The sequence below is a fragment of the Rhinatrema bivittatum genome, chromosome 1 (assembly GCF_901001135.1).
Source record: "Rhinatrema bivittatum chromosome 1, aRhiBiv1.1, whole genome shotgun sequence".
Classification (NCBI taxonomy): Eukaryota; Metazoa; Chordata; class Amphibia; order Gymnophiona; family Rhinatrematidae; genus Rhinatrema; species Rhinatrema bivittatum.
In genome coordinates, this window is record NC_042615.1 from 513,092,414 (window position 1) to 513,104,620 (window position 12,207).

Sequence of the window (12,207 nt, forward strand, 5' to 3'; positions counted from 1 at the left end):
CATTCGTTTGGACAGAGCTCACCGCTCCCTGGGACAACGCAGGGATTCCAGACCCCGTATTATAATCGTATGCTTTCACGATTATGGGCAGAAAACACGGGTCTGTGACGCAGCCAGGAAAATTAAAAATTTGAACTGGAAAAATCACTCGTTGGAAATTTGCCAGGATTTAGCGCCTATCACCTTGAAAAGAAGGTATGAGCTTCGCGAGGTGACAGCTAACCTGAGGGACTGCGATGTGCGATATCAGTGGACCTATCCATTCGGTCTAGAATTTCAGGTGAAGGGAGTCACCTACCGTATCAAATGCCTGGAAGAAGCAGCAGAAGCCTTCAAACAAGCACAGCCACCCACTCACTTCCAAGCTTCCAAAATGGCGGCAGTTGCTACCAAAATGGACACTCATCCACGCTGGCAGAGAGCTGGTAAGGGCGGAAAACGTCTACACCGGCAACCCTCAGCTCTACGGCTGCGGATCAGGGCTGATGCTCTACAGTTCTATACTTCAAATATGGAAGGGGACCATTATCACCCGCATGCTGTCTGAAGGGTTGGAGAATTCTTTCAATGTGCAGGCTGGATGCTAAACCCAGGGAGTCTGGACTAAACCTTTTGGGAAGCTCAAGGTTTCTTATTTTTCTTATAAGATGGTTCTATTATTGAGTTTCACTCGAAATTGTATGTTTCCAGTTTATGCATATTTTTACTTGTTATGTTTGAGCCTATGGGGGTGGGGGGATGGGGGATCTGCTTTTGTCGGGGTAAACCGGTTCCCTCCGGAGTTATTAACCCAGTAGTTTTGACAGAGTTAATTTCAATATCATGGGGTCACTAACAGGGGTTTTCAGTTTTATGGGGTGGAAGTGGTCATGGATAGGGTATTTGTTCTTCCAACGGGTGCAGTGGAATTTCATGCAGCTTGGGTGCCGGAGTGTACATTAAGCTGTAACCTGCAGGAGATGTTCATGTATTTGGCTGCTCTCTCTCATTCTCATATAACCAGATGACCAGTTGCATAATATCCTTAAATGTTAAGGGGCTGAACACCCCTAGGAAACGGTCTCTGTTGAAAAGAGAGCTCCAATCTCATAATACTGCCATTGTTTATGTACAGGAAACCCACATCAGGAAGCACCACGAACGCCTCCTCACTTTCCAACAATACCCAGGGGCGCACTGGGCTGCCAGCTCTAAAGGGGCTAAGTATATAGGGGTAGGGATCCTGATAGCTCAAACTCTCATCCATGAAGTCCTATTTAAGCACATAGACCGTACTGGTAGATTTATTTTACTCAAAATTAAAGTGGGGTCCCAAGTATTTACGCTCCTTAATGTTTATTTTCCCCATCGAAATTAGATACCATTTTTTGGGATCCTAGACAGACTACTTCAACAATATGCTGAGGGAGAGATTATACTTGGCGGAGATTTTAATGCCACCAGAGTCCCTAACTTAGACTCGTCCACTATAGGTTCTACGACCAAAGGTGTGAGGAAAGCTTGGCGTGATTTCCTAGAGAACTAGAGTTTAGAAGATATTTGGCATCAGAGAAATCCCAGATCCCGTTCATATACTTTTTACTCTAAGCCACACAATACGTATTCTCGTATTGATTATTTCCACACGTTTCAAAATGCCATAGGCCGGGTGGGCATTGACAATGCAACTTGGTCTGATCATGCCCCCATTTGGATAGAGGCTAATATGCAGGACATTGAACCTGGACTCCGCTCTTGGAGGCTTATTGATGCTCTACTACGTGACTCTGCCTTTGTGCAAACCATGAACAATCACATGCAAGAGTATTTTGAACTCAACCAATCAGATGATATTGCGCCTACCACCTTATGGACCTGTTCTAAGGCAGTGGCATGGGGTGTCCTTATTGGACGCGCAGCATATTGTAATAAAGAAAGGGAAAAGTGTAGGCAGGCACTGTTACGGGAATTAGACCAACTAACTAAACATCACACGATTACTTTATCTAAAAAGACTTACCAAGAGAGAGTACGTGTCAGAGACTCTTTGAGTGCCCTTGACGATGCTGTTATACCTCTCCATTTTAAAACAGAAGTTCTATGTAGGAGGCAATAAAGCGGGTAGACACCTAGCCCAGAAATTGAAAGCAGCAAAGGCACTGACACTAGTGGCTAAAATACGGAATAAGCAGGAGGCGACTGTAACATCCTCAACCGATATCAGGAAAGCTTTCACCGATTTTTACGCCTCATTATATACTGCAGTTGACAATATTTCTGATACTACCATACAGCAATACTTGGATTCAGTAACATTATCGACTCTTCCCCTCGACCATCTTGAGATGCTAGATAAACCCATTACCAACTTGGAAGTATTGGCAGCAATTAAGACATTAAAAGTGGGAAAAGCACCGGGGATAGACGGATTCACGGCCACCTATTATAAAAAGTTTTCAAATACTCTGGTAGCCCCTCTTACGGACATGTTTAATTCCCTCAGAAGCAGTGGACAATTTGCTGCAGATGCTAGCACAGCGGGCATCTCTGTCATTGCCAAATCGGGTCGTGATCCTGAAGTCTGTGGCTCTTATAGACCAATCTCACTGATTAATTTAGATTTAAAAATTCTAGCCCGAATACTGGCAGCCCGATTGAATAGTGTTCTGCCCAATATTGTACACATTGATCAGGTGGGATTTGTCCCGGGACATTTAGCTGCGGAAAATGTCCGCAGAATTGTGAACATTATAGACTATGTGCATCACGCCCATATTCCAACAGTGCTTCTCTCTCTCAATGCAGAGAAAGCGTTTGACTTGGTCCACTGGCCCTTTCTTTTTGAAACACTACGGCGTATGGGCTTTGGCACTCATTTTATTCAATGGGATCCGCAAGCTCTATGATCATCCGGCCGCCAGAGTCAAAATCAGTGGTAAATATGGTGATGCTTTCACAATTGACTGCGGCACTAGACAGGGCTGCCCGTTGTCCCCATTAATGTTTGCATTATTTCTGGAACCCTTTACATCTCGTGTTCGGGAGGCCATTAATGTCAGCGGAGTACTCAGGGATCATCATCATTTTAAAATCTCACTCTTCGCAGATGACATCATGTTTACCTTAACTAATCCGTCCACTTCCCTACAAGGGATCACTTCTGAACTTCAAGCCTTTAGCGGGGTATCCGGGCTTAAGGTAAATTACGACAAATCAGAAATACTTAATATCAATCTCCCAGACGCTGAGGTAAACTCACTCAAAATACTTTTCCCTTTTAAATGGGCACCCAAAGCATTGAAATATTTAGGTATCCGCATTGGAAGTCACGCCAATCAGCTCTTTGACCTTAATTATACGCTGCTCATACAGGCTATTCAGAGAGATTTGGGGAAATGGTCTAAAGGTACATTCTCCTGGGTGGGGCACATTGCCATTATTAAAATGAATGTCCTGCCCAGGCTCCTCTACTTTTTTACTACTGTCTCTATCTACCTCCCTCCCCCTATTCTCCGAAAGTGGCAAGCCTTTATATTTGGTTTTATCTGGCGAAAACGACTGCCTAGGGTGGCTCGTGGCACCTTATATCTACCAAAGATAAGAGGGGGACTCAGTGTTCCGAATTTAGAATAGTATTACTGTGCGGCACAGCTAAGAGCACGCGTCATAATACATCGCACTTCAATGATCCCGCAGTGGACCTTATTTGAGCGCACTTTCTCAGGAGCACAACCATTATCGGCCCTACCATGGCAACCAAAACATACTTGGCAAGGGGTCACATACCTGCCTTATGCGTTAGCAACCACACTTAAAGTATGGATGAGATGGAAAACTTCTCTTGTTGGCCCAGAACACTATACCTTGCTAACTCATATATTCATTAATGCCTTACTTCCAAAGCCCCATCCTACAGAGGCCGCGCATCAATGGGTACAAGTGGGTATTTCACGTTTAGATCATCTACAGAAGCAGGGGCTCCTTATGTCTCATGAGGAATTGCACTCTCATTACCATTTGAACCATGTAGACTTTCTACTTTATGCAAAACTTTATCATATTATTAAAAGGGCGCTTAGGAAAGGCATAATGCGACTGACAGGTACTCTCTTTGAAAATTATTGCATGCACGCAAATCAAATCAGTGGGCTTATATCTAAAATCTACCAGTTACTTGGTGGCCGCGTGGTACAACCATTCCGACAACAAACAGTATGGACTGAGGACTTTGCGCAAGGTTTATCACCTACAGACTGGGATCTCATATTCACGTCTGTACATAAATGTTCCATATCTGCTAGACTACAGGAGAACTGCTATAAGTTTCTTTACCGCTGGCACTACTCACCCAATAGACTCCATAAGGTGACCCTTACTGTATCTGAGTATTGCTGGCGGAACTGTGGTGCCATGGGAACGTATTACCATATCTGGTGGCAATGCCTGGCGGTCACTACATACTAGTGGCTAATTATTTCCTGGGCCTCCACTATCCTGAACACTCCTCTGCCGGTCAAGCCTTGGCATGCCCTCTTAAGTCTCCCGCTGGAAACAGTTCACAAAGATGTACAGCGCTTCCTTCAGCAAGTTTTTTTTGCAGCTCATCTGGCACTGGCGCATCGTTGGAAGGATAGCTTGGTGCCCAGCCTATCTGAGGTCCAACATAAACTTCATTGTATTTACCAACTTGCCCGCCTTACAGCGATTCACCATGATCGGCTGACTTCATTTCTTAGGATATGGGGACCCTATCAGGCTTGGATGGCAGCTCAGGAGTAACGATCAGAGCAGCAGGGACCTGAACTCTAAGGGGCGGATTTTCATGCTCCGCGAATAGGCCTACTTTTGTTTGCGCTCCAGGCGCAAACAAAAGTACACTGGATTTTAGTAGATACGCGCGGAGCCGCACGTATCTGCTAAAAACCTGGATCGGCGCGCGCAAGGCTATCGATTTTGTATAGCCGGCGCGCGCCGAGCCGCGCAGCCTACCCCCGTTCCCTCCGAGGCCGCTCTGAAATCGGAGCGGCCTCGGAGGGAACTTCCTTTTGCCCTCCCCTCACCTTCCCCTCCCTTCCCCTACCTAACCCACCCACCCGGCCCCGTCTAAGCCCCCCCCTTACCTTTGTCGGGGGATTTACGCCTCCCAGAGGGAGGCATAAATCCCCGCGCGTCAGCGGGCCTCCTGCGCGCCGGGACGCGACCTGGGGGCGGGTCCGGAGGGCGCGGCCATGCCCCCGGGCCCGCCCCCAGAACGCTCCCGACACGCCCCGAAAACGCCGCACGGTTCGGGCCCGCCCCCGAAACGCCCCCTCCGAAAACCCCGGGACTTACGCGAGTCCCGGGGCTCTGCGCGCGCCGGTAGGCCTATGTAAAATAGGCTTACCGGCGAGCAGGGCTCTTAAAATCCGCCCCTAAAGTTTGAGGCGCAGGTATTGCACTCTTCTCTTCAGGTGTCTTCACAGACTCCATACAGGCACTTGCCCACTGCCTGCAACTCTTGGAACTGAATATATTAAGCCTTTTCCATACCTTTACCACTCTATTCAGTTTTATTCGCTTGTGGATTTCACCCATGTTGTTATGGGGGGAGGGAGGGGAGGGTGGGAATACCATGTTATAAAAATGTTCTCTATTGAAGCATTGGTGTAAATATGCCTCTTACATTATAATTAACAGTGAAGGTGCTAATGTTTGTAATTTGAATGGCTCATACTGTTGAATCATTATTTTTCCTCTGCTTTAATAATAAAATGATTAAATAAAAAAAATATATCAATGGTTTGGTGTTTTAACCTTTCCCCATGAAGGCCATTTTACCTCTGCAGTTCAGATTTCCAAGTACTGGCTTTGCTGGATTTTTCACTTTTTTATTTTGCAGCAGCATGACTCTTAGCAGAAATAATATCAAATAGAAAATATCCTCCTAATTAATAATGGTTTTTATATTTTTTTCTGTTTTTTTAGTTATGTATTTGTATTGTTTTTTTAAATTTATGAATGTTTTTAATCTCTATGAACTGCCCGGATTGTATTTTAGATAGAATGACGATATACAAATAAATGAAATGAAATGAAAAGTCTTTGTGTCCCCAGTATTTTCAGGCTCATCTTTTGTTTTATTTCTGATTTCTCAGTGCCTTGCTCTCCTGGTGTCGCCTTCAAGAAGCCGACTGTGCTCTGCTGGCCCGCATAAGTGACCTGCTCGATGCAGTGGGCCGGTATGAGGAGAGAGTGTTGCGGCATCTGAGCTCCGCTCCCCTACAGCCTCAACCTGCCGAGTTGTTGGACGCCATCCAGGATATGGGCCTGCAGTGTGATGCACAGCCGGGACAGTGTGGTGGATCTGAAGACGGAGCATTCGGTGAACGGGTTCCTGATGCTGTCACAGCCTGTTACAAGAGCAACTCTGAGGCTGAGGCTGCGCCTTCCCGTTTAGAGTGCTGCAGAATGGCAGAAAAATGCACAGAGGCTGTTGAGCAGAACTTTAGTTGGCTAGTGCACCAGACCGTGGGTTTAATGGAGCAGCTGAGCTTATCGGCAGACTTATTACAACAAGTTAAACAATTAGAAAATTAAAGCTTCTGTTTATAAAGTTTTGGGGTAAGAAGGGATCATTCTCTAAGAAAGTACTTCACACTAGCCCATGGCCAGTGTTTTAAAGCACTGGCAATGTCTTCTCAGTAGCTATAGAGGGAAAGAGGGTTTCTGGAATATAAGTATCCTTTAAAACCATCCAGAAACAGATACCTTACTCCGCCACACAACATGTAGTAAGCAATTCAGGAAACCTCTGCCTTTCAGTGACTTTGAACAATTGCTCTTATGTCATTCTGGGATGTTAGCTGGTTAAGCTATAGCTGTTTTGCTGCCCGTTGATATTTTCTTCCTAAAGCAGATCAGTTCTAGCATGTCTGAGTACTTCCCACCAGTTTGTATAGCTCCCAGGTGAAGAGCAGACCACAGCTAGGCTTGCCAGTTGGGGATGGGTAGAGGGTGCAACTCCAGGACTGAGTTCTACTGGAAACCCCAGTAGCACTCTTGCATAAAGCCAGAGAGGGAAATGACTTTGAAACAGTTGCAATAAGTAGCTTTGTTTAGTTCAGTTTTCTTATTTTGTCATACTGCCTTTCCATAATATAATCAAAGCGGTTTACACTTTAAACAAAATACAAATATGTAAAATAATCCACAAAAATGTAAGACCTAAAATATAATGCTAATAACATAAAATTAAACAATAAAATTATCTGTAATTTAAAATGTTAGGCAAGCACACCAGCAGTTAATTAGAATAAAACAAGATTTCCTCAAATTATCCAGGTCATTTCATTAATTAATGACCTGTTTGAAAAGCCAAGCCTTGATTGCTTTTCTAAACATTAAATAATTCACTTCCTTATAGTTCAGGTGTCAGAGTTCCATAAAAGAGGACCCTGATAGCTAAATGCCTCTCTTATGCACTCCAACCCAATTTAGTGGGACCTGGGAGTCTAAAAAGCAGATTGAGAGACTGGTGGGGACTGGGTTGGCAGACTGAGAGAGAGAGAGACTGGTGAGCACAGGATGGGGGAATTGAGAGCAAGAGAAGCTAGTTGGTACAAATTGAGAAAGAGACTGTTGGGAGGATTGAGAGAGAGTGTTGAGGATAGGGTGGGGGACAGAGAGACTGGTGAGAACTGGTTGGGCAGATTGAAAGAGACTTGATATAGGTGGAGGGACTGAGTGAGAGACTGGTGGGGACAGGGTGGAGGGATTGGGAATGACTGGTACAGGTGAGAGGATTGAGAGAGAGGCTGTTGGGAGTATGGAGAGAGACTAGTGGGAATAGGGTGAGGGGTTGGAGGGGTTCAGAGAAAGTGAGACTGGGGGGGCCAGGATGGGGGCATTGATAGACACTAGTGGAGTTGAGGAGGAATGGGGATCCTTGTTGGGACATCTCCTTTGCTCCTCAAGAATGCTGGATTTGGAGACCCCTCCCCAGTTTCTTGAAAATCGGAGGCTCTTTGGTATTGTGTATTTTAGTTTCTTGGCTCTTGGTGCATGAAAGCTTTAGATTTCTAACTACTGGGGTTGTAATGCTATGAGTGCTAAAGCATGGATTCTAGATTAGAGTGGGAAACACCACCTAGTGTTGCTACTAGCTAGGTGAGGGAGAAATTAACAACTTTGTTAATTAAAAAGAAAATTGATGGATTATGTTTTGAGATGTCTGGAACAGTGATCAAGAAAAACCGCCCCCTCCTGAACCCAGTCCTACCAAGCTTTTGGATAGAAATTGACAGAGGTGTGGAATCGCAGTTTAACTTTCCTGTCCCTGCTATATACCTTGGAGGAGGTCTTCAACACTGCTGATTTCCCACTTCTCTTAAAATATCAGAAATATGTTTGCAAAAGCTAGACCCTGCCACCTCCAGCTCGAGTACCGGCTCAGATTGCTGGTAGAAATCATCGCTTTGTTTGCTCATGGTGTGCCACGCAGAAAAAGTGGAGCATGGAGCTCTGGATGTTTTCTGTTTGGTCACACCGGAGTGTCAGTTTGGTTTTAATCCAGGGCATGGCATAAATATGAACTTGAAACCATAGGACAGCCGTACATGCAAAAAAGCAACCTAAAGGTCTCCATTTCTATGCAGTGACTTCTCTCATGGGTGAGAACATTCGCTCGAGAAGCTGCAGCTCAGACAAGGGACATAAACTGCATTCTAATGCGCTGCAGCCTTCCAGCCTGCAAAAATTAGCAGATGGAAGGTACAGTTAATTGCCCACTGTGACATTATAGATGAATGATCATAGATTCCCTAAGATAGTTCCTGACTCAGGTTGGCTAGTTCAGTTATATTATAATTAATACCCTTGGTTTCCTGCAGCAGCTCGGAATAGATTGTGTGGCAAGCATTGAAAATTGTGCCAGTGAATCTTAATTCTTATGGCTTATCATAAATGTAGGTTTTCTATTACTTTTAATATGTCCAAAAGACACCCCTTGAAATATTTTTAAAACTTGCAAAATTTTCACAATCATTCTTGTGTGCATGTGACTCATTCCTAGTCTACTTTCCTACAAGAAATAAAGCCTTGTAAGATCATCACAGCAGTGTCTTCATTTAAATTTCTGCCATAAAGTATAGAGCATCCCATGAGCCCCAGCTCATGCTTTCATGTGCCCTCAGCATCGACTTAGGGCATGATTTAATAACCCAGGGAGAAAAAAAATTGTACATTTTCTCTAGAATGCCTTCTTTCCTTATTGTCCTGCCAGACCTGTCCACACGAATTAGTTATTTCCCCTTGCCAGCAGATGGAGGCAGAGAATACAAGCCTTTTCTGCCGTCATGTTCCCCTATATAGCTAGAAAAAACTCCAGTTGACATTGGGCATGGTCTGAGAAGGCCCTGCATCTGGTAGTGGCTGCATAAAATTGAAAATAAAAAGAGAGAGACGAGGAGTACAGTTACAGATTCCTATGGTGGGTCCTGCAGAAGGGCTCAGTCTCTCCGATGCTGCCCCAGCCCCAGCTGCAAAAAGCAGATGGAGAGGGGCAGGAGGTGTCTGCTATGTGGCGGCCGGCAGTAAAGCACAGACACAGGTCCATTTTGCAGGAACTGTGAGAGCTCGGAGGAGTCAGCGTTTGGTTGGGCACTGCAGAAGGAGTTAAGAGCTAATTGTGGCATTTGAAGGGGAGGACTGCCAACTTGGCAGGGGCCTCAGGTAGGGGTAGTATCAGTGCAGCTGAGAAGCAGTGGAGGCAGAGAGAAAACTGCAGAGCAAGCAGCAGCAGACCCCGGTATTTCACAAAGGGCTTCCCTGGGGATATCTCAGCAGGACTCCATGGTAGAACAGGAGTCTTCCACAGAGTTTGTCCTAGTTATGCACAAGGCTTATTGCACAATGAAGAGATGGTAAGATAGGGGTCCAGCAAAGGTTCAGTCACCCCCCTCTCCCTCTCCCCCCCCCCCCCCCCCCCCCCCCAGTCCTGGAGCAGAACAGTCTCCAGGCTTCAGGAAACTCTGGATGGAACCAGATTATAGGTCCATCTCTGGATGACTCCTTGACCTCCCATAGCATCCTGAGCAACCCATGGGAGGAAATTTGGGAGAGAAGGAGTTGGGGGGTGGGGGGGGGCTCTGAAGAAGCAGAGATGACATCATTTGGAGCTGAGGATGCAGTGGTGAGACTCTTTTTAGGAAGGCTGAATTTGGAGCACTTATATGCCAAGTAATCAAATCCCTGAATCTTTCAGATAAATGGGAAAAGGAAGAAGCTCCACGAGGAGATCCAATTGTATCAGGGATTAAGAAACCCCAAAAGCCTTCCCTTTTCACCCAGAAGATGAATTCAGTGGAATGGGAGACTCTGGGCTTCTCACTTAGGATCAGGAGAGCTGTACAGATACTCCACACAATCTAATAGGCAGAAGTGGACCGCCTGTTTTATATACGAAAGGTGGATGCACCAGTGGCAGCAGTCACATGAAAGGCGCCCGGAGGAAGGTGACACGATCCTGAAGGGACTCCCAAAATACGAACGTTGAAGCAGCTCTGAGAAGATCCTTTAAGATTGCCAGTTTTCCCTACAGGTGTCAATCTATGGTGGGTGTGTGGCTAAATTGTTGATTCTGTGGGCCCAGCAGCTGTAACCAGATGCAGAGGAGCCCCAGAACAGAGAGGTGGCTAAGCTGGAATCAGGGCATCCACCAAACAGGTAGTGACAGTAGTGACAGCTATGGCTGAGAAACTGAGTGGCAGTTTTATCCTCCAAAGCCTGTTTGGGGTAGAGCTAGAAAAACTAGTATAGGACCTGGGTGAATCTAAGGTTCAGACTGCCAGAGGACAGGGGCAGGGGAGCAGCAAGAAGCTCTAGTGCTCATTACTGAGAGAAGTCAGGCAGTATATACCAAGGAGATATGTCACCTCTCAGAAAGCTAAGCTGCAAACATTGGCCTGCTCCTTTTGGGGAAGTCAAGAAGGAGGAGCTCTGGGTGCCATGTGGACCTGAAGCTCAAAGTGAGGCTACAAGGGACTATTCCTTACCTCCACCAGTTGGCCATTTAGCACAGAATTACGAGGAGTGGTTCTGCATTACCATGGACCAGTGGGTCTTGGAAATAATTTGGCAGAGTTAGACCCTCAAATTGGCTATCCCTATTCCAAAGACCTATGGCTAGTTCCTTACAGACTGAGCTTAAGGAAGCCAGCCATCCAAGCAACATTAAATTAACTGCTCCAGTTGAAGACTATAGTGCCAATTCCAGAGAGGGAAGATATTCTATTTACTTCGTGGTTCCCAAGAAGGAGGGCTGGTCTTGGACTTAAAGCGTGTGTCAATGGGGCACTTAAGAGTGTTCCAGATTCGAATGGAAACCTTAAGGTCGGTGTTAGGATTCGTAGGTTAGTGGGCCCTTGGCCCGAGGTGAGAGGTGGTACCGCTTACGGGGAGGAGCCCCGTTGAGCCTCACCATGGGAGGTGAAGTCAGAGCTATAGGACACTCAGCCCAGTGAGTAGGAAGAGAGTAGGAGGCTGGGCTGTGGGAGAAATAAGCCAGGTAGGATCCCCCTGGTGGTAGAGTGTTGAACAGGCCCCGAGGAGCGGGGAGTGCAGACAGGGAAAGGAGGAGTGCTAGTGACAGTGATCCTGGGGGGCGGAGCCACCAAGAGAGAGTCTGCACTGGAGAAATGACGTAGGGAACCCAAGGTGTCTCTGACAGTGCAAGGGAACACTACCCCGAGGAACAGGGAAGTGCGGCACAGTCCTGGAGAGTAGGCAGGATGCTACCCTGAGGAGCGGGGAACAGTAATAAGGCGTAATCCCAAGGAGCAGGAGAGCGCCGAGCAGTCACAGTTCACAAGCGCTGACCCGAGGAACGGGGGAGCGCAGCTTAGTCCCAAGCGATGACAATGGCCTGCGGAGCGGGGTACACCAGCGCTGGTTCTCCACGAAGTAGAGTAGCACGGCAATAGTCCGCAGAGCGGGATACACCAAAGTAGAAGCTCCCGAGCAGAGTAGTTCCTGAAGCTCCCGAGAAGCAGGGGAAGGTAGACAGCATCCAAGGCACAGGGCCTTCCGAGGAGCAGATAGCCAGAGACAGGAGTGAGCCCCCGAGGAGCGGGTACCCGAGAGTGTCTGATGCCACTGACATCCGTAGAGAGATCAGCAGGATTCGGCAAGGAGGGAACTCGTTGCCAAGTCGATTAGAGCCAGGCCCCGATGGTGCTTAAGAGTCCAGGGCTA

At 46.6% G+C, this 12,207-nt stretch overlaps 1 protein-coding gene across 1 annotated transcript in view; it reads left to right on the forward strand.

Moving 5' to 3' along the window:
• The window catches only part of YAE1 (YAE1 maturation factor of ABCE1), a 33,453-nt gene extending 24,385 nt beyond the window's left edge, over positions 1-9,068 (forward strand). The window contains exon 3 of the mRNA XM_029611824.1: positions 6,114-9,068. Within this exon, the coding sequence (XP_029467684.1) occupies positions 6,114-6,555 (442 nt within the window). The 3' untranslated portion in view covers positions 6,556-9,068. The remainder of the gene's footprint in view (positions 1-6,113) is intronic.
• The last annotated feature ends 3,139 nt before the right edge of the window (positions 9,069-12,207 follow it).